Source organism: Synchiropus splendidus, chromosome 9, assembly GCF_027744825.2.
Source record: "Synchiropus splendidus isolate RoL2022-P1 chromosome 9, RoL_Sspl_1.0, whole genome shotgun sequence".
NCBI lineage: Eukaryota > Metazoa > Chordata > Actinopteri > Syngnathiformes > Callionymidae > Synchiropus > Synchiropus splendidus.
In genome coordinates, this window is record NC_071342.1 from 13,302,554 (window position 1) to 13,320,624 (window position 18,071).

At 41.3% G+C, this 18,071-nt stretch overlaps 1 protein-coding gene across 4 annotated transcripts in view; it reads left to right on the forward strand.

Annotated features, from left to right (window-relative positions):
• LOC128765068 (collagen alpha-1(XIX) chain-like) overlaps window positions 1-18,071 on the forward strand; it is a 127,383-nt gene that overhangs the window by 92,727 nt on the left and 16,585 nt on the right. For all 4 annotated transcript variants that reach the window (XM_053875464.1, XM_053875465.1, XM_053875466.1 and 1 more), the window contains 16 exons: window positions 985-1,038; window positions 2,136-2,189; window positions 2,289-2,342; window positions 2,430-2,474; window positions 3,804-3,854; window positions 4,045-4,089; window positions 4,843-4,869; window positions 8,582-8,635; window positions 9,376-9,420; window positions 9,603-9,647; window positions 9,745-9,807; window positions 11,381-11,416; window positions 14,211-14,255; window positions 15,517-15,660; window positions 16,337-16,403; window positions 16,479-16,616. In XM_053875464.1, the coding sequence (XP_053731439.1) occupies window positions 985-1,038; window positions 2,136-2,189; window positions 2,289-2,342; window positions 2,430-2,474; window positions 3,804-3,854; window positions 4,045-4,089; window positions 4,843-4,869; window positions 8,582-8,635; window positions 9,376-9,420; window positions 9,603-9,647; window positions 9,745-9,807; window positions 11,381-11,416; window positions 14,211-14,255; window positions 15,517-15,660; window positions 16,337-16,403; window positions 16,479-16,616 (967 nt within the window). The remainder of the gene's footprint in view (window positions 1-984; window positions 1,039-2,135; window positions 2,190-2,288; window positions 2,343-2,429; window positions 2,475-3,803; window positions 3,855-4,044; window positions 4,090-4,842; window positions 4,870-8,581; window positions 8,636-9,375; window positions 9,421-9,602; window positions 9,648-9,744; window positions 9,808-11,380; window positions 11,417-14,210; window positions 14,256-15,516; window positions 15,661-16,336; window positions 16,404-16,478; window positions 16,617-18,071) is intronic.

Sequence of the window (18,071 nt, forward strand, 5' to 3'; positions counted from 1 at the left end):
TCTTGCAGTCAAGCCCTAACTAACCTGAGAGCAGTCACCAAAACTTTGTGGGAGCCAGTTTGAATACAGAACGCAGTAGTTTATGACGTGAGCATTATGAGTCTTATTTGAAAGTCAAGAATTTCATACATTAATATGAAAAATGTACGGCACCTGCGGTTTCAACTTGGTGTGAAAAAAACGTGGTCCTGAGAGTGCACTTCCTCAAGGTGAGAAAACATTTTTGTGATATTTGACGGCTTTTTTGAATCACAGGAGTTTCAACTGAATGTCTCCCATTTCCATGGGCAGTAAAATTCCAGCCACAGTGAATCTTGTTTGATTTTATGGCAATTTCAAGCCTTTCCCACACTTGATACCTTTGGCATGTTGAGGAATTTCACCATCTCTAAGTTAGCAAGCATCTTAGGAGACAGCGAAGGTCTTCCTCTCACCTTGGCAGTTCATAAAAAAGGCCACAGAACGCCACACTATGATGAAGAAATAAAAAGTCTTTTATCCTGTTCCAGTCGTCCAGTCCCTGTTGAAGAAGAGGATATTAAGAACATGGAATCTGAAAGATGCAAAGTCTGCATCTAAATATATCTCAACTAGCACAGGCATATTGAGGTACCCTTTAGAGGTACAGTATCAATGATGCTAATGTATTTGGCACGATATTGGACCATTGAGCAAAGTACGTATAGATATTAAAGCAAATTTGGATTGTCAACAGGATTAGGAGAGGGGGATTTACCTTGCGTCGAGAAATTATCTGGAAAAGCCGAAGCATCTGCTCGACATCTCGTAATTTTGGGGCGCCTTCTTATGTGCTCGCTGTTGCTATGGTTACGGTGTTGAACCACAGTGAAACAGGCCAGGCAATTTCAAGTAAGAGAGAGAAAGACATTTGGAAGTTCTACACGCACCAGTCGTTATTTTTAAGCCTTTTCATGTTTGCTGGAAAACATCGACTCCCTGACAGACTCTTGCTCCTTCCTGCAGGGAGTGAAAGGAGAGAGAGGCTTCCCGGGGCCGACCGGAGATAAGGGGGATGAGGTGAGTGCTGTAACATACTGTAAATCTGAAGCATGTCTTGGTGTAGTACCAAAACACAACAAGTGTACTTACTAAACGAAGAACATGGTATTGAAATGCAAGAGTTTTGAGAGAATATCTAAATGTTATATAGGAAATAAATGTAGTGCTTCAACTGATATTAAGAATTGATTTATTTAGAAATTTAGACTTTTCTGATGACTGTTTTTCATGAAAAAAATAACTTAACAGAAAGTTTGGAACTTCTTTTGTTATATTCTATACAATATAAACAATTCAATACGAGAATGAAGTGTTGATTCAAGCCACTGTAAGAACCGCTTCCCCAAAAGAAAACATACCGCTGTCAGTCACAGAGAACGAAATAGACTTTTTGGTTAATAGCTACAACTAGGAGCGTCGACAGCAGCCAGGTGTGTGCAGGGAAACTGCAAGTCATTTGAAAACAAATCAACTTCGGCAACTCTGCCACAAATGAGAGTGCGCTTCTTTGGAAAGGAGTCTGCATTTCACTCACGACCGCCATTGTACATTTATTGGATTCGATCTATTTTGTACCTGTTTCATGTGTGCTATCACCCTTCTAAATAAACCATAGATGCCCTGAAGGGAAATAATCCTTATCTGTTGCGGACTGGCTGTTAAAATCTTCTGTGAAACCAAGATTAATTTTCCATGCCTCAGTGCTTGATCTGAAATTAAAGACAATAGAGACAATAGGAAAACACTGTAATTTATTCAGTGAAACCACTGTGGATAGAAAGTTAGAGTCAAGGTACAGAATTTGTACTGTGAGTTATCCAAAGATTCAGGTTGTTATAGTGTATATATATATATATATATATATATATATATATATATATATATATATATATATATATATATATATATATATATATATATATATATATTACACCTGCACTGATTTATCATACCGGTTTCATCCCAAACAAAACATTGTTGCTGTTGCTGTAAAACACCATGAAGAAATATACTCATTTTATTCAGGGAAAGACACGTTGTTGTTTTTATTCTGACTTTGCAAATTGTGGTGTTTATTGTGAAGACACAAGTTTCATTTTCCTATCCCCTGCAAGGGCCCTTCTGGAGTACCAGGACTTCCTGGAGCAACTGGTCGCACAGGAGCCCCTGTAAGAACTTTTTGGATAATTGCCTTAAATAATTGAAACTTTGTGATAACAAAAAAAGACTTTCAAAAACACATTCATGTCCACTTTTACTGTGTGCAGGGACTCATGGGAAGACCTGGTCCAATGGGACCCGCAGGGTCGAAAGGAGATAAGGTAAAATGTGGTTTATTTATTTATTTTCAATTTAAATGTGACACCTTTCAAATTAATTTAAATGTTTTATTTATTTATCTTTGTCAGGGAAATGATGGATCCCCGGGACGACCAGGACTTCCAGGGCCTCCGGTAAAATATGTGAAAATGAAAGCGAAAGAAAAACAAATGTGGTGTCAGACATGGCAGACGTTTGTATCACTGAACAAGCAAAAATCAGATTTCATTTTGGTGACCTGCTCACGAGTACTGAATCATTCTCTTTGTCTTTTAAAGGCCACATTATAAACACATCCAAAGGCAAATCTATTATTCATCAGCTGTCCCCATGAACCGGTCTTTAACTGGCACGCGCACACACACACACGGCCACACCCACACATGCATCCTGATCCCATAAACTGCAGACTGGGAGGACATGGGACAACTCACCCGCCTGAAAAGGGCACACGCAGCCTCTTGCTTCCAAATGAGATCCTTGACTCCCTCTACATTTACAAGAGTTGACCTTCTTAGCTGAGTCTACCTTCCTAAGTATCTTTTTTTATTTTGCCTTCTCATAGCTTTGTGAAATATGAACAGATATACTACTACCCCATTCTGCTCGAGACTTTAGCTTGTGTAAAGGTTGTGCATTCACAACTCGATGGACTCTCATTGAACTGTACAAATACTCTGTGAGATATGGATCTTGTCTCCTCAAATAGTACAGGGTCGGGGTTAACCCTCACCTCACAATGTGGGATTACTTTTGACACTTTTGTCCTTGCAGCCATTGACTTTTGCTTGTCTGATCACTTGGGCAAAAGTTTATGAAGGCCAGAGTTTCATCTCCCTAGAAACCAGCTCTTCTAGGCAAATACTTGAGTTTCCTCTCAATTGAATTGATTCTCTCAGAAACTTCAGCCCTTCAGAGCTTCTCACCCAACAGAGGAACTAAAGTTAATTCAGCCCTCTCATCTTGTTCCTCTTTTTTGTTTCTTGAACTTCCTGGGATCAGTAGATGAGTTTCTCTTTCCTCACATGCGTACTATGACCTAGCGAAACTTTTGCAACATGTAATTCAGTGTGCCATGTTCAGCCAACCAGCTGAACGCTGGAGCTGGAACTCTACCAAGATCGGCGGCGCTGAATTTGGGGGGGTCATGCTTATCTTATATCCCTACACTTATAGCACTACATCCTTCTGTGGACATCACCTTCTCTGAACAGCTCGAGACTCATTTTGTCCGCAGGCATACTGTATTAAATCTATTGGATTATTCACCACTTTTCTCTGCCCCCTGCTCTTTGTGTATTCCACAAATGAGATATTGATTTTGCTTCTGCAGATTTTAAAGCTTTAACACTGTGTAACTGCGCAAGATTAACTGTTGCAGATTTGTTTCTAAGTGGTCTTAATGCTTTGAACTTAATGGAACATCAATGAGCAGATTTTATTTACTGTTGATTGTGTTCCAGGGTGTACCCTATGTGGAGGGCAATGGGATGAGCAGTCTGTACAAGCTGCAGGTAAAGACTCCGCGAATGACTTTAACCCCGGTGTCATGATGATACAGTGATTCATCGGGTTCGTGGCCCAGTGCTTTCAATCATGCTGCTGCTGCTGAAGATTCTGTCCCAGCAGTTAAAATGTGTTTGACCTACATTGTAAAATACTGCGCCATACTGCGCTACTTATTTTTTTTAAATGTCTTTCCAGAGTGGCGGAGCGATTTTAGGCCCCCCTGGAGCTCCTGGTGCTCCGGTAAGCATTGTGGTGGTTAGCCTGAAGCAAGGTCTTTAGACTGTAGTGTGGCTTTACACTTGCACGATGGCATGTTGACACTGGGTTTCTGGCAGAGACACATGACTCATAATCTGATTGCCCCCCGGCGTTATCCCAGCTATCAGAGTCAATCATGTTCATTGAGAGTGTCCCCGCGAGGAGGCGTCCAGACTCTCAAACAGGTGTCTTTGACCCGCCTCAGGACACGGAATCATTGATATGCAAAATGGAGAAGGCAGTTCAGGCGCTCCACACAGTGCCAAGATGAAGTGACCCGATTTGCTAATCAGCTGCCTCTCTGTCCCTTATCAGATAGCTTGTAACCGCGTCCAGCCCGGGGAGACATTAGCTCAGAGGTCCTGGAGCTCCACGGTGAAAAATACATCTGTGACATACATTCCAGCCACAGTCAGTCAATAAAAGAACATCTCATTTTACGTCATTGAGCTTCCATAGAGAGGAGAAAACACACTATCACCGCCACATACGTGCGACTGGCAGCTGAATAATGTGATCTCGATCATCGCAAGTAAGCAGCGAAAGGTCACAGCTACAGCCAAAGCAACGGCGCCGTGATTTACCGACACCAACACGCCAAAAGGAAACGACATAATGATGACAATAAATTTTAATGACAATAACAGACGGCGGCAGCGTAGTAGTTCACACTTATTGTTCATGATTTTATTACAGCAATTCATGTCACTTACATGTCTTTATCTCTCTCTCAAGGGTCCCAAAGGAGATGAAGGCATTCCAGTAAGTGGAATCTTATTTATGAGCGCTTCATGTAGGGCCTTAAGTTGTCATGTTGAATAAGCTTGCATGCTGGATAAAGAACAGAGGCGGGCTGAAGGCTTCCTCCTGACCAGTCGCAGCAATGTGGGTGTGGCTGGGAGGACAAGATTTTTCTGATGTAAGAAAAGTAAGTTTTTTTGATGTAATATTTCAACGGTGCAAACAGACAATATCAAGGTCCAATATCATTTTAAGACATTCAAACATTACATTAGTTGCTTTTTCAGCTCAAATGTGAATGAATGAACATACTTTGTTTCATCATCTGTTGTCTAGATTTACTCTTTATCCTGTTTTTTTTTCTGTGGCATCTACATCACAGTTGAGAAACTCAAAAATATCAACCCAGAGTCTGGACACTATTGAAGTTGCTATACATGCACAGTACGGGCCCAAAGTTTGGACGCACCACTCATCCAATGCGTTTTTCCACTACTATTTACATTGTGTTCTCGCTGAAGGCATCAAAAATATGAATGAACCCATATGGAGTATGAAGTGCATCATTACTCAAAACATGTTTTAGATTTTACATTCTTCAAAGCAGCCATGCTTCCCTCTGTGACTACTCTACTACTCTTGGCTTTCTCGCGATGAGCTGCATTATGGTGGCTACATCATGAAGCGCATTAAGAAGGCTGAAAGTTTGCAGTGTGGCCAACAAACCTAAAGGTTGCTACTTTGAGTCATCTGACATATGAAACATATTTTGACTTATTCAACATTTTTTTTCTTACATAATTCCACATATAGTGCTTCACATATTTGAAGACTTCGATCTGAAAGTAGTAAAAATAAGGAAAAAACACAAAGGAGGTGTGTCCAAACTTTTGGCCTGAGCTGTACTCTTTAAAGTTATGACCTGAGAAATTCACACAAACTCGTCTCTTGACGTTCTCATATCTGCCCGGTTATGAGACTTCAGCATTCCAGTAGCATTCAGCAGGATTTAAATTAGAGCTGTCAATAGATTCAAATGTTTAATTTTATCAGCACAAGAGTGGCAAAAATATTTTCCCCAATGCAATCTTTGCAAATTACAACCACCCAACATGCCATAGACCATCAACAATATACTTTTAAATATCCTCAAAGGCACTGAATACTAAAAAAAATCAAGTTAAACATTGGCCCTAAAGAACAGCATAACATCAAAGCGCAATGTAAAAGCACACCACCTACCCTGAAGCAGTATTTCAGCACGATCTTATTGTTTATTGTGAATGCTGCATTAGGGTGAATGTTGCCCAGGCATATTATCATAAGCACCATGCTGACAGATTTGCATGTTTTTGGCGGCACCGGCACCGTTTCACTGAGACAGAAATGATAGAATTCGCCTACAGTTCAGTGTCAGATGAAGGTCTATACTGCAACAGTGTGACCATCACTTTTCTTCATCACTTTGTCACAGCTCAGTCAGACTACTGTGAGCCCATCTTTTACCTCTGGATCACATCCAGAGTTGGACCCATGAATACTGCAGCAGGTAGAAACCGGCATTTTAAATGCAATCCAGATAGACATGCAGACGACCCAACACCTCTGCCACGGACTGGAATCCTTCATCCTCAGGAGACTTTTTTTTTTTTTTTTTTATTGTTTTGTTGCCCAGTTATTTTTCACCCGGATGTTAATTTGACATTTTAATAAATTGTGTGAGCAGCCGCAGAGGTATGGCGGAATTGCCTCAATCCGTCTCACAGCTGATCCTCTTGGCTTGCCCACTCATCCCGCAGCCACGCTCGCTTATTCCTGACAATCTACATGTGTGACAATTACCTGCACAATCCGTCTATGTCAGAGCCCGTTGGCCCTCTGTTCTCTGTAATGGCATTTCTTCATGGCAGCTTGAGCAAGATGAGGTAGGTAGAAGCCGTTGCTTTCCCCCTCGCACTGGGAATAGCTCTCTATTTTTAGTGGCGAAGCGAGCCTGATTGTGATTGTCAAATGGGGCTCTTTTTCTGGACCATCGATAGCCCACTTGCCGTGACAACATGTTCCACAGATCATATAGAACACTGAGGTTGAATAGTGCCCCAAAGAGCGATGCCCGCATCGGAACACTTTTCTCCCTGACTGAGAGAGATTTAAATGTGAAATATCGGCCGCTGCCAAATTTCATCAACGATCCATGACATTGTTAATACACCTGCTCCTTAAATCGTAAAGGCACACTGTTTAAAATCCTTAAATATGCTGGGAAAAGCTACAGCTGGAAAGTGTGCAAACACAAAAATAGGTTTGAAACAAGGGTGACAAATGTGCTGAAAGGACCAGTTGCACCTCTCTTAATAAATATTTTTAATACCACTATTATTCTTTTACACAGTGCCTTCTAAACCAGCATGGTATATTACAATCCGATTGAGAGATGGCAAAATGACTCCGACATATTCTCAAAAACAGTTTGAACTTTTATCTGCAATCCCAAAGAACCTATTAAAGTACTGTGGCTGCAATCCTTATCCTTTATTACCATCGCTTTTTTATCTTTGCCTGTGTCTGTTACTTGAACGGTTTTTCATGGACTTCAATGAAATTTTCACGAAACATTGACAGTGGGACAAGGAGCAAATAGTTTCATATTTGGTAATATCTGTGGACTCCACACAGCCTCTGTCGTCGTGTTCACAACGTAGCTCAAGCACTGTCTTCTTTTTCTGCCCATGAGAAAGGTCCAAAACACTACTGCCACCTTCTGTCCTTGTAAGCTCATTGTAATTGACTGTTAATCATATTTATTTTATATATTTGATATTTACTAAAATGGTTACATTTATATTACCATAAAAAAAAGTGTGCTTCATTACATTGATTAATCAATGTAGGGCAATAATATTTTGTAAAAAATAAATCATTGATTTTTCAAGAGTAAAACGGTTTCACAGGTTTTTTTTGCTACAATCTGAGATCCGAGGTCAAGACCAAGACAGAGACCAAACTGAATACGGAATACAAAAGTCAATCAGTCATATACACTCACACAAGTAATATTTATGGCAAAAGAAAGTAGTATTTTTTCTCAATCTATCAAAAATTTTGATGCCTTCATTGTCGCAAACATTCTTTTTTACTGAGGGTGCACTCAAGAAGTCACCACGTCTGGAACGCACTGCCATTTGAGGGGCTTTAAATAGCATTTGACACGTCATTCCTGTTGGACAAAAGAAGTATGTTTCCGCGGCTGACCCCAAACCGCGTCTCACAGTGACACAGTGCCCACATAGCCAGGAAGCGAAGAGGAGAATGTAGACAGGGTGGCCATGACTGTTAGGTGTGATGGGAGAGTGGCACTTTGAGTGAAAGGGAAGCTCTACAGCAGTGATTCTTAACCATGGGGTTGAGGCCTATGGTTGGGCCGCTAACAGTTTTTTGGGTTTTACACCTTTGGGCCGTGAGGGCTGCGAGATGCTCAGTTTTTGCAAATCTATGATAGTTAACAACTATGGAGAGGTTTTTGAAAATAAAAAATGATAAAGAACCGTAAAAACTATTCATGAAAGCACCTGTTGAAGCAGTAGAAAATTTTATGGTGATGCTTTACACTTTACTTGTTTCTTTTACTTATATCTTCTTTGGAGTTTCAATAAAATACAACAAAAATGTTTTATTGTATTTATTTTATTCATAATTTTATCCTTTTTTTGACTCTGTGTTTCTCTTTGTGTAGGGCGAGCCCGGTGCCATGGGACTGCCGGGGCTGGAAGGGCTGCCTGGCGCCAAGGTATCAAGAAAGGACTAGTTAACATGCAACCATTGAAATACACAAGAGAGTGAACAGTGTTCTGATCAGATCTTCGCTGGCCACCGTTTAAAGCATATATAACATATGGTTTTTCACATGCCGTATTTCATCATAATTCAATGACTCACTGGGGACAATGGAAAGAGCTTCTATAACAAGGAGAGAATTTAGACACAGCACCAATGAACTTTACTTCCCTAATTGCTTCTTGCTTGGAAAAAAAATGGCAGTGAACACGTCTGTGTTTGGCTCAGAGAGAGAGAACACAAGCCAGCATGATGTAGATATGAAAATTCTGCCATCTATATTCTCACAATCATTTTCCTGGACCAAAATCATTGGATACTCACCAGGCAGCATTTTAACTAGATGCGATGACCAACAAGTTCCACACAAAGCGTCTTTTTTGGTTTCAGCAGAAACTATGCAGCTGATCTAAAAAGCCACGGCGGCTTCTTTCGCCATGAAATGTATCCTTTTGAAACTGCATTTTGATCTTCGGCCAAATATAAATTCTGCATCTCTCTTTCATATGCTGCAGATTTTCAGTTTCTGTCGCTTCCTTTTGCGCGGTGGGGATTCTGAATTCCGTGGAAACATTCGACTGTAGGGAAAAAGACAAATCGTTCCAACCGTCAAACGATCAATATTCATCCGTCAGTTTGGCATGGATTGTGTGTATCTACTGTCACCTCCCTGACACCCCTGTCCTCTGCTAGGGAGATAGTGGTTTACCTGGTCCACCTGGTCCTCAAGGTCCTGTGGTGAGTGCTTACTTATAATTCCAATTCACCTTTCTGCATCGCTCATATTAGGAATTTATGAAAAGCGCCTGCATGGCTTTGCTATTCGACGACAGTCAGAGGTTGTGGGGTTACCAGATAAATGACACCATCGAGCAACTGTCAAACACTGACTATCCTCTTTGGCTGTTTATGACTGGCAGGGGAAGCCCGGTAGTCGCGGAGAGCCAGGGATCCCTGGAGAGCCGGTGAGCTGCAGCCTCCAACTCTCTTTGAGCTGTCAATCCACCTGTCACTCCTTTATCACCGGCGTCTGACACATGGGCCGTCTCTGTTCTTTGACAGGGTGAGCGAGGGCCGCTCGGAGAGACAGGATTCCCGGGGCCCGAGGGACCTCAAGGTGTTGCTGTAAGGATCAACACAAATTCACTTGTTTTGTTTTTCTTTTTATAGCCACAGCAACACGCTACAGAACACACCTGTGACTGGAATTTCTGTTGCACAATAAGCTACACAGTTGCTGGACTTATATTGATAAGTGAATGCAGATATCCAAGACAATACCATCTTGAATATAATATTTTTTTATAATCATTTTTCCAATCATTTTGACTTTTTTATTATTCATGCACTTAGATCTTACAATGTCAACTTAAATTTGAAGGATTATTAGGTGTTGCTTTACTGTTTAATATGCTTGCTTGTTTAATTAATGTATTTATTTATTCCCCAAAGTCCTTGCTTATTCACAATCCATCACAGATATGTCACAGTTGGAACGACTGAAATTAAAACATTTCATCCAAATGTCCTGTATGACACAATTCCAAATCAACATGACAAATTTTAAGCAACTTATTTCATCAACAAAGCAAGGCTACATTGACTAAAATAGTGTCTTATTTTTAAATATGAGGTTTACTGTAAAATTCTGAATCATAATACATTCATAATGTGGTGCCAAATAGATTCGTGGTGCCCTTCTCGCTGTCTATCTATCTTCATGTGACACTCACATTGATTTATTGATACCTGGCCAACTGTGATAGAAAGTCATTTGTCATATATGGGAGTTGAATCTTCGATTTGTATTCTATCTTGTGAAGTCACTCACTACAAAAACATAAGGATAGATACTTTGTAATTACATTTCTGTGGAATATAAATGTCACATGTAGTGTGAGTAGTTAAAATATTACATGAAAAAGTTTATGTCTGGAGGTTTGTGCGGATCGGGAAGTTGCTCCGAATGCTGCCTCCGCGACCTGACACTGAGTTATTGCGAATGAACTACAGTACATCTTAGCCATCTTAGCTTACTGAAGCATCATATTTTTCTAACTCAACATATGGTTACTTTAAACATTGATGTGCGTAAATGCTGCAGTGGTTTACTGGAAATTGTTTGAATCAAAGCACATTTAACTCCAGCAAAGCAACAGCAGACCCCAGTAGGCAAGTTAAATAATAATAATAGCATCGTCATGGAGCAAGTATCCGCTTCAGTTTTCCTTCTAAACCTCTGCCAAAGAACAAAAACACCCCCCTCAAATGCAATCTTGCTGCTTTGAATGATTTCATGTTTTCATCTGCGTATGAATGGAGCGGCATCAGTTGGAATGAGTCGTATCAAGCGTGGCCTGGCAAACACATCATTTACATCGCAGCTTGTGTCTATTGTTGAGTTCAACATAAGCGATAAAGACCAAACAAGGGCCATGATAAGACGTGTGATATACGTTCTGTGTACACTCAGTTGCCGATTCAGCCTTCTATGTAATTACCATTTGGGCTTTTTTTTTTTTTTTCTTTGCCTGCAAGCAAGCGCACAATGAAACAGTGTTCAGCTCAGCAATCAGAATCATTATCCCTTGGTTGAGATATCTCATTAACAGTGGAGATTACTAGGAGTGCAACGGTGCCGATCCAATCGAAGGAGCTGATACACAATGTCTTTGTTTGTGTTGCACTTCCTGAGCAGGGCCGAGCCGGAAAAGACGGAACTCCTGGAATCAAGGTGAGTTGTACGTCGGCGATGCACATCTCCTTATAGAAAAGCAGCGTTTTTTTTTTGTTTTTTTTTTTCCCTCCTCCTCCTGCCGAGCTACAAAAAGATGGCACAGCAGATTCTAATCCCGCCGCCCTCTCTCCCGCGCCAGCATCCCGGACGCATTAAGCCCAATTTGCATTTCAGACATTCTAAAGATAAAAACTAAACGGAACCCCGCAGATTTAAGGCTTTGTTGACTTTTGCTCTTTTTACTTTAATTATAGCATTAATGCTTTCCGGCGAATGATGAAATGTTTATTAAAGAGGGCAATAGAGCCCACGATTAAGTATTCATCTCGCTGCCTCATGCCTCATGAAGCCACAGCAAGTCAGGTCCTTTTTAATCAAATAGATGACACTGTCTACTGAGTGGTTAGTCTGGGGCCGTTCAGCAAAGTTGCTATAGCAACGATAGCAGATGCCTTGTCACACACTTAATAATATAATCATTTTATCCAGATCTTTGTTCTACGACATTTATTTTGTCGATTTTTACATCCATTTTAATGAACTTATAACTAAAGCAAAGAAAGTGTTTCAATGAACTCTTTTAATAATATAATAACATTAAAACATGCCTTAGAGAATAAAAAAAAACTGTTGTATCTGACAGTTAATATATCTACACAACTTTCTGAAAGCCATACTTTCTGCAGATAATATGTTCCATTGTATTAGCTTTTCTTTTGCGAGAGTACAGCCGCTTATAGGCAGAAACCCCACGAGAACCAGACTTTGCAGATATTGCAAATAGTCCAGTGTGAGGGAATGTGTACAGTGTTTTAAACAAGAAAAAAATGTCTCTATATTAAGTCAAGTGAAAGCCCAAGTATTTGCTGAATAATTTGGGAATTTGAGTGAAGTAGTTACAAATAATTCAAAGTGAATCACTTTTTTTACTGCACCCGCTATGTGAAAGATTTTTAACCAATGATACTACATTATACTACAAACAAATTCAACCCTGTATTTACATGTATCAATTTGTGAAATTCAGTGACTTCCAGACAGCCCCAGTTCATTGAGCCTTGGGAAAGACGACTCTTCCCAAAGTTATTTTAATTGGAGAACAGTCTTTTCTCTTGACATGCCAGTGACATGCCAGTATAACCGTATTCTAGCTTTGCTGTCCAGTAGTGATGGGAAGATGACGTATCATGAAGCAGTATTGCTCGGTTGATGAAACAATGTACTAGATGGCGCTCTTGGTTTCAAAATGATGTGAGGTTTAATTGTATTAATTGTTCAAGACCAAGCATTGTGCAGCAGACAGTACCATCTGGTGCCTCTGAAAATCAGGACACTGTTTCATGAAACCTCATCAACCCTTCAATACTGTGTCATAAAACCTCATCTACCATCTACCTCATCATCAATAACTGCTCGACATGGTTCCAAAGACTTGGTTAGTGTTAGTAGATTTCAGTGAAGGTTAACACACATGGACTATTATGAGGTGAAGCTAAGAATGACGTCACAATCTATGGGACTCCTTTTCTCCTCAAAGCAGTTCCCACAATAAACTGCATTGGGTCGGCAACTCGGACTCACACGGCTTCCACTTATCACAAGTGTCCTTCTCTAAACGTCCATGTTTTCCAGGATGTCTCATGCACTGACCAATGCATCTGTCTTGACGGCGAATGATCCCTCTATTGCAAAACAGAACAGATTGCCAGGAACGACTGCCTTGAAAATGTCAATTTAACCTCCACAAAGTGTCTTTACGTCAGCCTGATGACTTACAGCACTGTGTGAGAATCCGCTCACAGCATCCTGAACTCGTTTCACAGTCCCATCTGGAAAAATGTCCTCCTCTGTTTTACAAGATTTGGTCACAGAGCACCCTAATAGCAACCGCAACACTTCATTATTATATTTTTAGTTGATATCCCTGCAGTAAAATCACAACTTCCAAAACCCTCAGCATCCTACCGTCCTGTGTTGTTGTTTTTTTTCTGTCTTCTGAGCAGCTTCTGGACTCTACGGTGGGGCAACAGTGCCCCCTAGCAGGGATTGCTTCCCTGCAACATGTAGTCCTCGCTCACTGCATCTGTGGTTTGATGTAGCACTCAGGGAGGCACATTTCAGTGGGCAAGATGATAGATTTAAGCCTCCCATCAGGCATGCGGGAATACACAGCAGCGAAGATTAAAGCAGGCAGGGAAGAACAGCGTCACAAGAAGGAGCCCGCTTTAAAACCGCATCATGCCAGATTGTCTTTTGCATGCCTCCTGTAATCCAGCGAGGAATTGATACAAAGATGTTCCCAGAGGTATTTGCTGCGCACACACTGAAAGGAAGAAATGAGGAGTGACAGTGAGAGATTGGAGGGCACGGGATGTTGTGCCTTCGAGCTGGAGACGGCAGGTATTTTCTCCCTGCGCTCCACCAGCTGGTAGTAACCACAGGTTTCCCAAACCAGAAAAACAGTGATGCAGGGAAGCAGTGACATTGCAGAAGGAGAAACTTCAGGGTGATATCAGACAATCAATAAGCTGAAAAGTGAACGTCCTCAAAGTCGAGGCCTGGAATTATTCATGCAAATATAATCAACTCGCCGATACGCTGGATTTAAATCACAAATCTTTGCTTCTGTCGTGCGGATTTGAATAATGCATACTGTGTGTTGCTGCATGTTGCAGAGCATGGGTTCTTTCTGCGACGTCGGCTGAGAGGAGAATCAAAAGCTTTGGATTCCATTTTCATTTTCAGGACTGGGTTGTATTCAAATCAGTTTTTACGCTTCTTTCTTTCACAGGGACCTACAGGTAGACCAGGGGACCGTGGATCCAAGGGGGAACGTGTGAGTACAGTCAAAGCTTATCTTCACACAGGCTTCAATCAAGCCCTTTTTTAGTCAGGTTTTGTTCTGGCTGAAACGATTCGAGGCACACTCTTCCCATCACCTCTGGCAAATGCTGATTATAGATGATGCAAAACAGCCTCTTAGCTCCACCGGTGCCAACAGAACCAGAGGACAGGTGACAGAGTGGGCTCATTCTGGGAAATAGGTTAATGTGCACAGGGTAATTTCAGGGATGACACGGACCTGAGATTAGTATTGACTTTCTGGCAATTCTGAGGTAAACAGGGCTGCTATTCATGATCAATCATAGTTGTATTTCTTAAAAATATGATCTCCTCTGGCCCCTCTTTTATTTCCTTGGATGGGCCATGTCTGTGTTACCATACAGATAAAATATCTATCAAGTCTGCCTGCACTTGTACTGTCCAGTGAGTCCTCAGCTTAGTTAGAAATAACTTTTTATTTTATTTTATTTTACACTCTTAATGTCTGTTTGGCATATATGGACAGAGATCAAGGAAGGTGAAGAGGAGAGTGCAGGCAGGGTGGAACAGGTGGAGATGACTGATAAGGGTGATCTGTGACAGAAGAATGGCAGTTACAGTGAAAGAAAAGCTATAAAGGACAGTATTCCATTATGCATACTTGAAAGACTCTGGAAGGAGAGTTTGACGTAGAAGAGCAGGAATTTACAGACATTTTAGAGGGCAGGTTCTTATGCCAGGAAAAAAAGGGCGACACCAATATTCTTCACCAAATTGAATACATTTGGACAAAATGATGAGGGAGAAAGAAAAGCTATTTTGTGAAGGAAGAAAACAGATCTAAAGGGCACCTTTTCACGCAGGGATAAGGTGCTGCTACAGTAGGGATCGATTCCTGCATTTGCCTCATGCTCAGGTTCTCAACGGGACCCAGTAGCAAAGATAACATTAGAAGTGATCATATCTGATTATCTGATACAGTTCATGTGTAACAGTTGGGAGACAAATGGTTTACAGAGGATGAAACATTTTGGTGTTGCCCCCATCATTGGTCGTGGTCTCAACTCGGCTTTGGGCTCTTGAGGTTTTAATCTCTGAATGCTCTAGTCAAGGTCTGAGCTTGGGTGGTCAACACTACCAAATAAAAAAAAAAAAAATATATATATATATATATATATATAGCCAAAATGTTTTCTGGCATATAAGTTCGGGCACTTGAAGGTACAAGTTATTGGAAACTGTGTTTAAAAGCGTTGTAACTCTGAACTCTGCAGGGTGACCCAGGGATCCCTGGTGAGAGAGGCGTTCAAGGCGAGAGGGGACGCTCGGGTGACGCCGGTCCAATTGGACCTATCGGCCCGCAAGGCGTAAAAGGTGACGCCGGCCCTCCAGGACCTGTGGAAAGTTCAAATCTTCTGGTGAGTTGCTAAAAGCAGAACCCTGCTCCCAGGTCATTGGGAGAATATTTCAGCTAGGTCTCAAAAGCCTGGAGAGGTAGCTCGTCTCTTTTCCGCTGAAAACATTCACACCGCGGATCATCCAGGCGCAACACAAGGTCGGGCAGGGAGTGAGAAGGTGACGGAGCAAGACACAGATATGTGGGTGGCTCATCTGGTGCTAAAAACACCTTCTCTTGTCACAGACATTTAAACACATACAACACGGTCACAACACATTTACAGCACACAAATTGAAGGGCAAAGATGACCCAGGTTTAACCCCGCAAAAACAGGCCAGGATCTATTCCCTGCTGCTGGGATACTTCTTTTATAGATCCCTAAAGTGCAAGCGCTTTTATTGTTGTATGTTTGGCTTACATTGGCAGGACATACTCTTAAAAGGATTGGGAGCTGACCCAGTATGAACTATCTTCTTAGTTAAAAAGTCTTGTCTATTATGGCCCCCTAGAGCCATTTCACTTTCCTACTGGGCTTGGTCCAGAATTGGACATTACAGCATAATGAGCAGAGAAAAAGGAAGTTGGAGCTGGGTGTTTGACATTGATAGTTTCTCTGGGCTAAAGACCTCAGGTTACCCTGGATGTGTATCTGATACTTTGGATTTTTGAGCATAATGAGGCTGTTCTCTATATAGGGGGATCCCACCTTCATCGAAGAGCTCAAGAAGTTTGTAAAAACAGAAGTATTGAGGGTTATTGAAGGTAAAAAAAAAAACCTGTTGTTTGCTGTTATACACCGCATGTACATCGCACTTTATATTCTTTCTGACGCTGTAGAAAAGTTATCGAGCTCAGGCACTCTGAAGAAGACACCTGCGGGCATGTTAGCTTCACACATCCAAGGTCCACCAGGACCCCCAGGCAAGGATGGGTTGCCAGGCCCTCCAGGAGAACCAGGACCCCCAGGTCCACAAGGTAAGTGCTCAGTTTGCAAAGTATGTCTGGATGTTGACAGTGTTTTGTTCGATGAATGATTTAGAAATAGGCTTGGGAACCGGCTTTAGCCTTTTGCCTCCGACATCCGGGAAAAAAAGTAGTTCATTTCCTAGCATAAGAATCATGGCAATAAAATGCTTTTCAGCTATATTAACAAAGAAGAAGAAGGCCATTGTGCTCCCGCTTTTGCTGTCCTGCATATTATCCAGCATGAAATCTGCATATTTGAGTTTCATGGAGCTTTTATCACGTCAGAATAATAGCCTTTATACAGCTCCCTTTGCTGCACAAAGGTGTTCTTTTCGACACCCACCATTCTCACCAGCATGTCGGTCTTTCACCCTTTCTTTTGTATCTGCTGGTTGTGGAGGGAAAATGCTGTGGACACTGAGATAGAAAATATCACACTCGTCCTCAATAGGCTGGTTGAGGAATAACCGATGAAGTGCCGTTGACTCAGAGAGGGTCAGCCACGAAGAAAAAGTTCACTGACAAGTGAGAAATGGTCAAAAACTTGACTCATCGTTTTTCTATTGCGGCTCACGAGTGGCCAGTGAAGACTAGAAACAAATTTTTTTTTTGTATTTTTCACGCTGAAATCTTTCAGATCACCAAACCTATTTTATCTCACAAAGAATGCAAGAGTGCATAAAATGCACTCTCTAAATGATGATTTTATTTATTAAGGTAACAAAATAGAACCCTCTCCGGCCCACTGTAAAAATGTATTTGCTCCAGCGACACCATACTTGGCACCAGTAACTGAGATCAAGTGTTTGCAGTCGGTGATGAGTCTTTCGCTGTGGAGGAACACTGGACCATTTATCAACACTGAATTGTTCAGAGCATATTGGCAAGTTCGTAGCATCTCAGTTGGATTTAAGTCAAGACTTGGACTTTGTAACTCCTGAACTTAAATCTGTTTGAGGGTTATTCTGAACCGTTGTATTTGTCAGTATAACCCAACAGCCTCTTAAGGGCATAAAGTCATCCCGCCTTCAGGAATTTCCAGGAAAACAACAAAATTCAATGCTCTACTGCTGTCCAGCAAGCCCCCCCCCAGTCCTGAACCAGCATAGTAGCTTTTCTTTCGTCAGTCCACAAAGTATTTCTCCAAACGTCTTGAGGATTATCACAATTTTGCTTGGCAAATGTGAGACACGCTTTTGTGTTTTTTGTGGGTTTTTTTCAGTAGTGGGTTTTCCCTTGGTGCTGTCCTATGGATGCCATTTTTATCTCACTCCCGAGAGGGTTCTCACCTTTTCCCTTGTGAATGGCTTGGTGGCCTGTTTTAGATTCAAATAACTCTCTCATTTATTCTTGAATATTGTAAAATCATCCCAAATGTGTTGTGATGCTGAAAGAACGAACAAAGTTTAACATTTAAATACATAAGTCCAAACTACAGAATCAAAATGAAAAATATCACAAGTC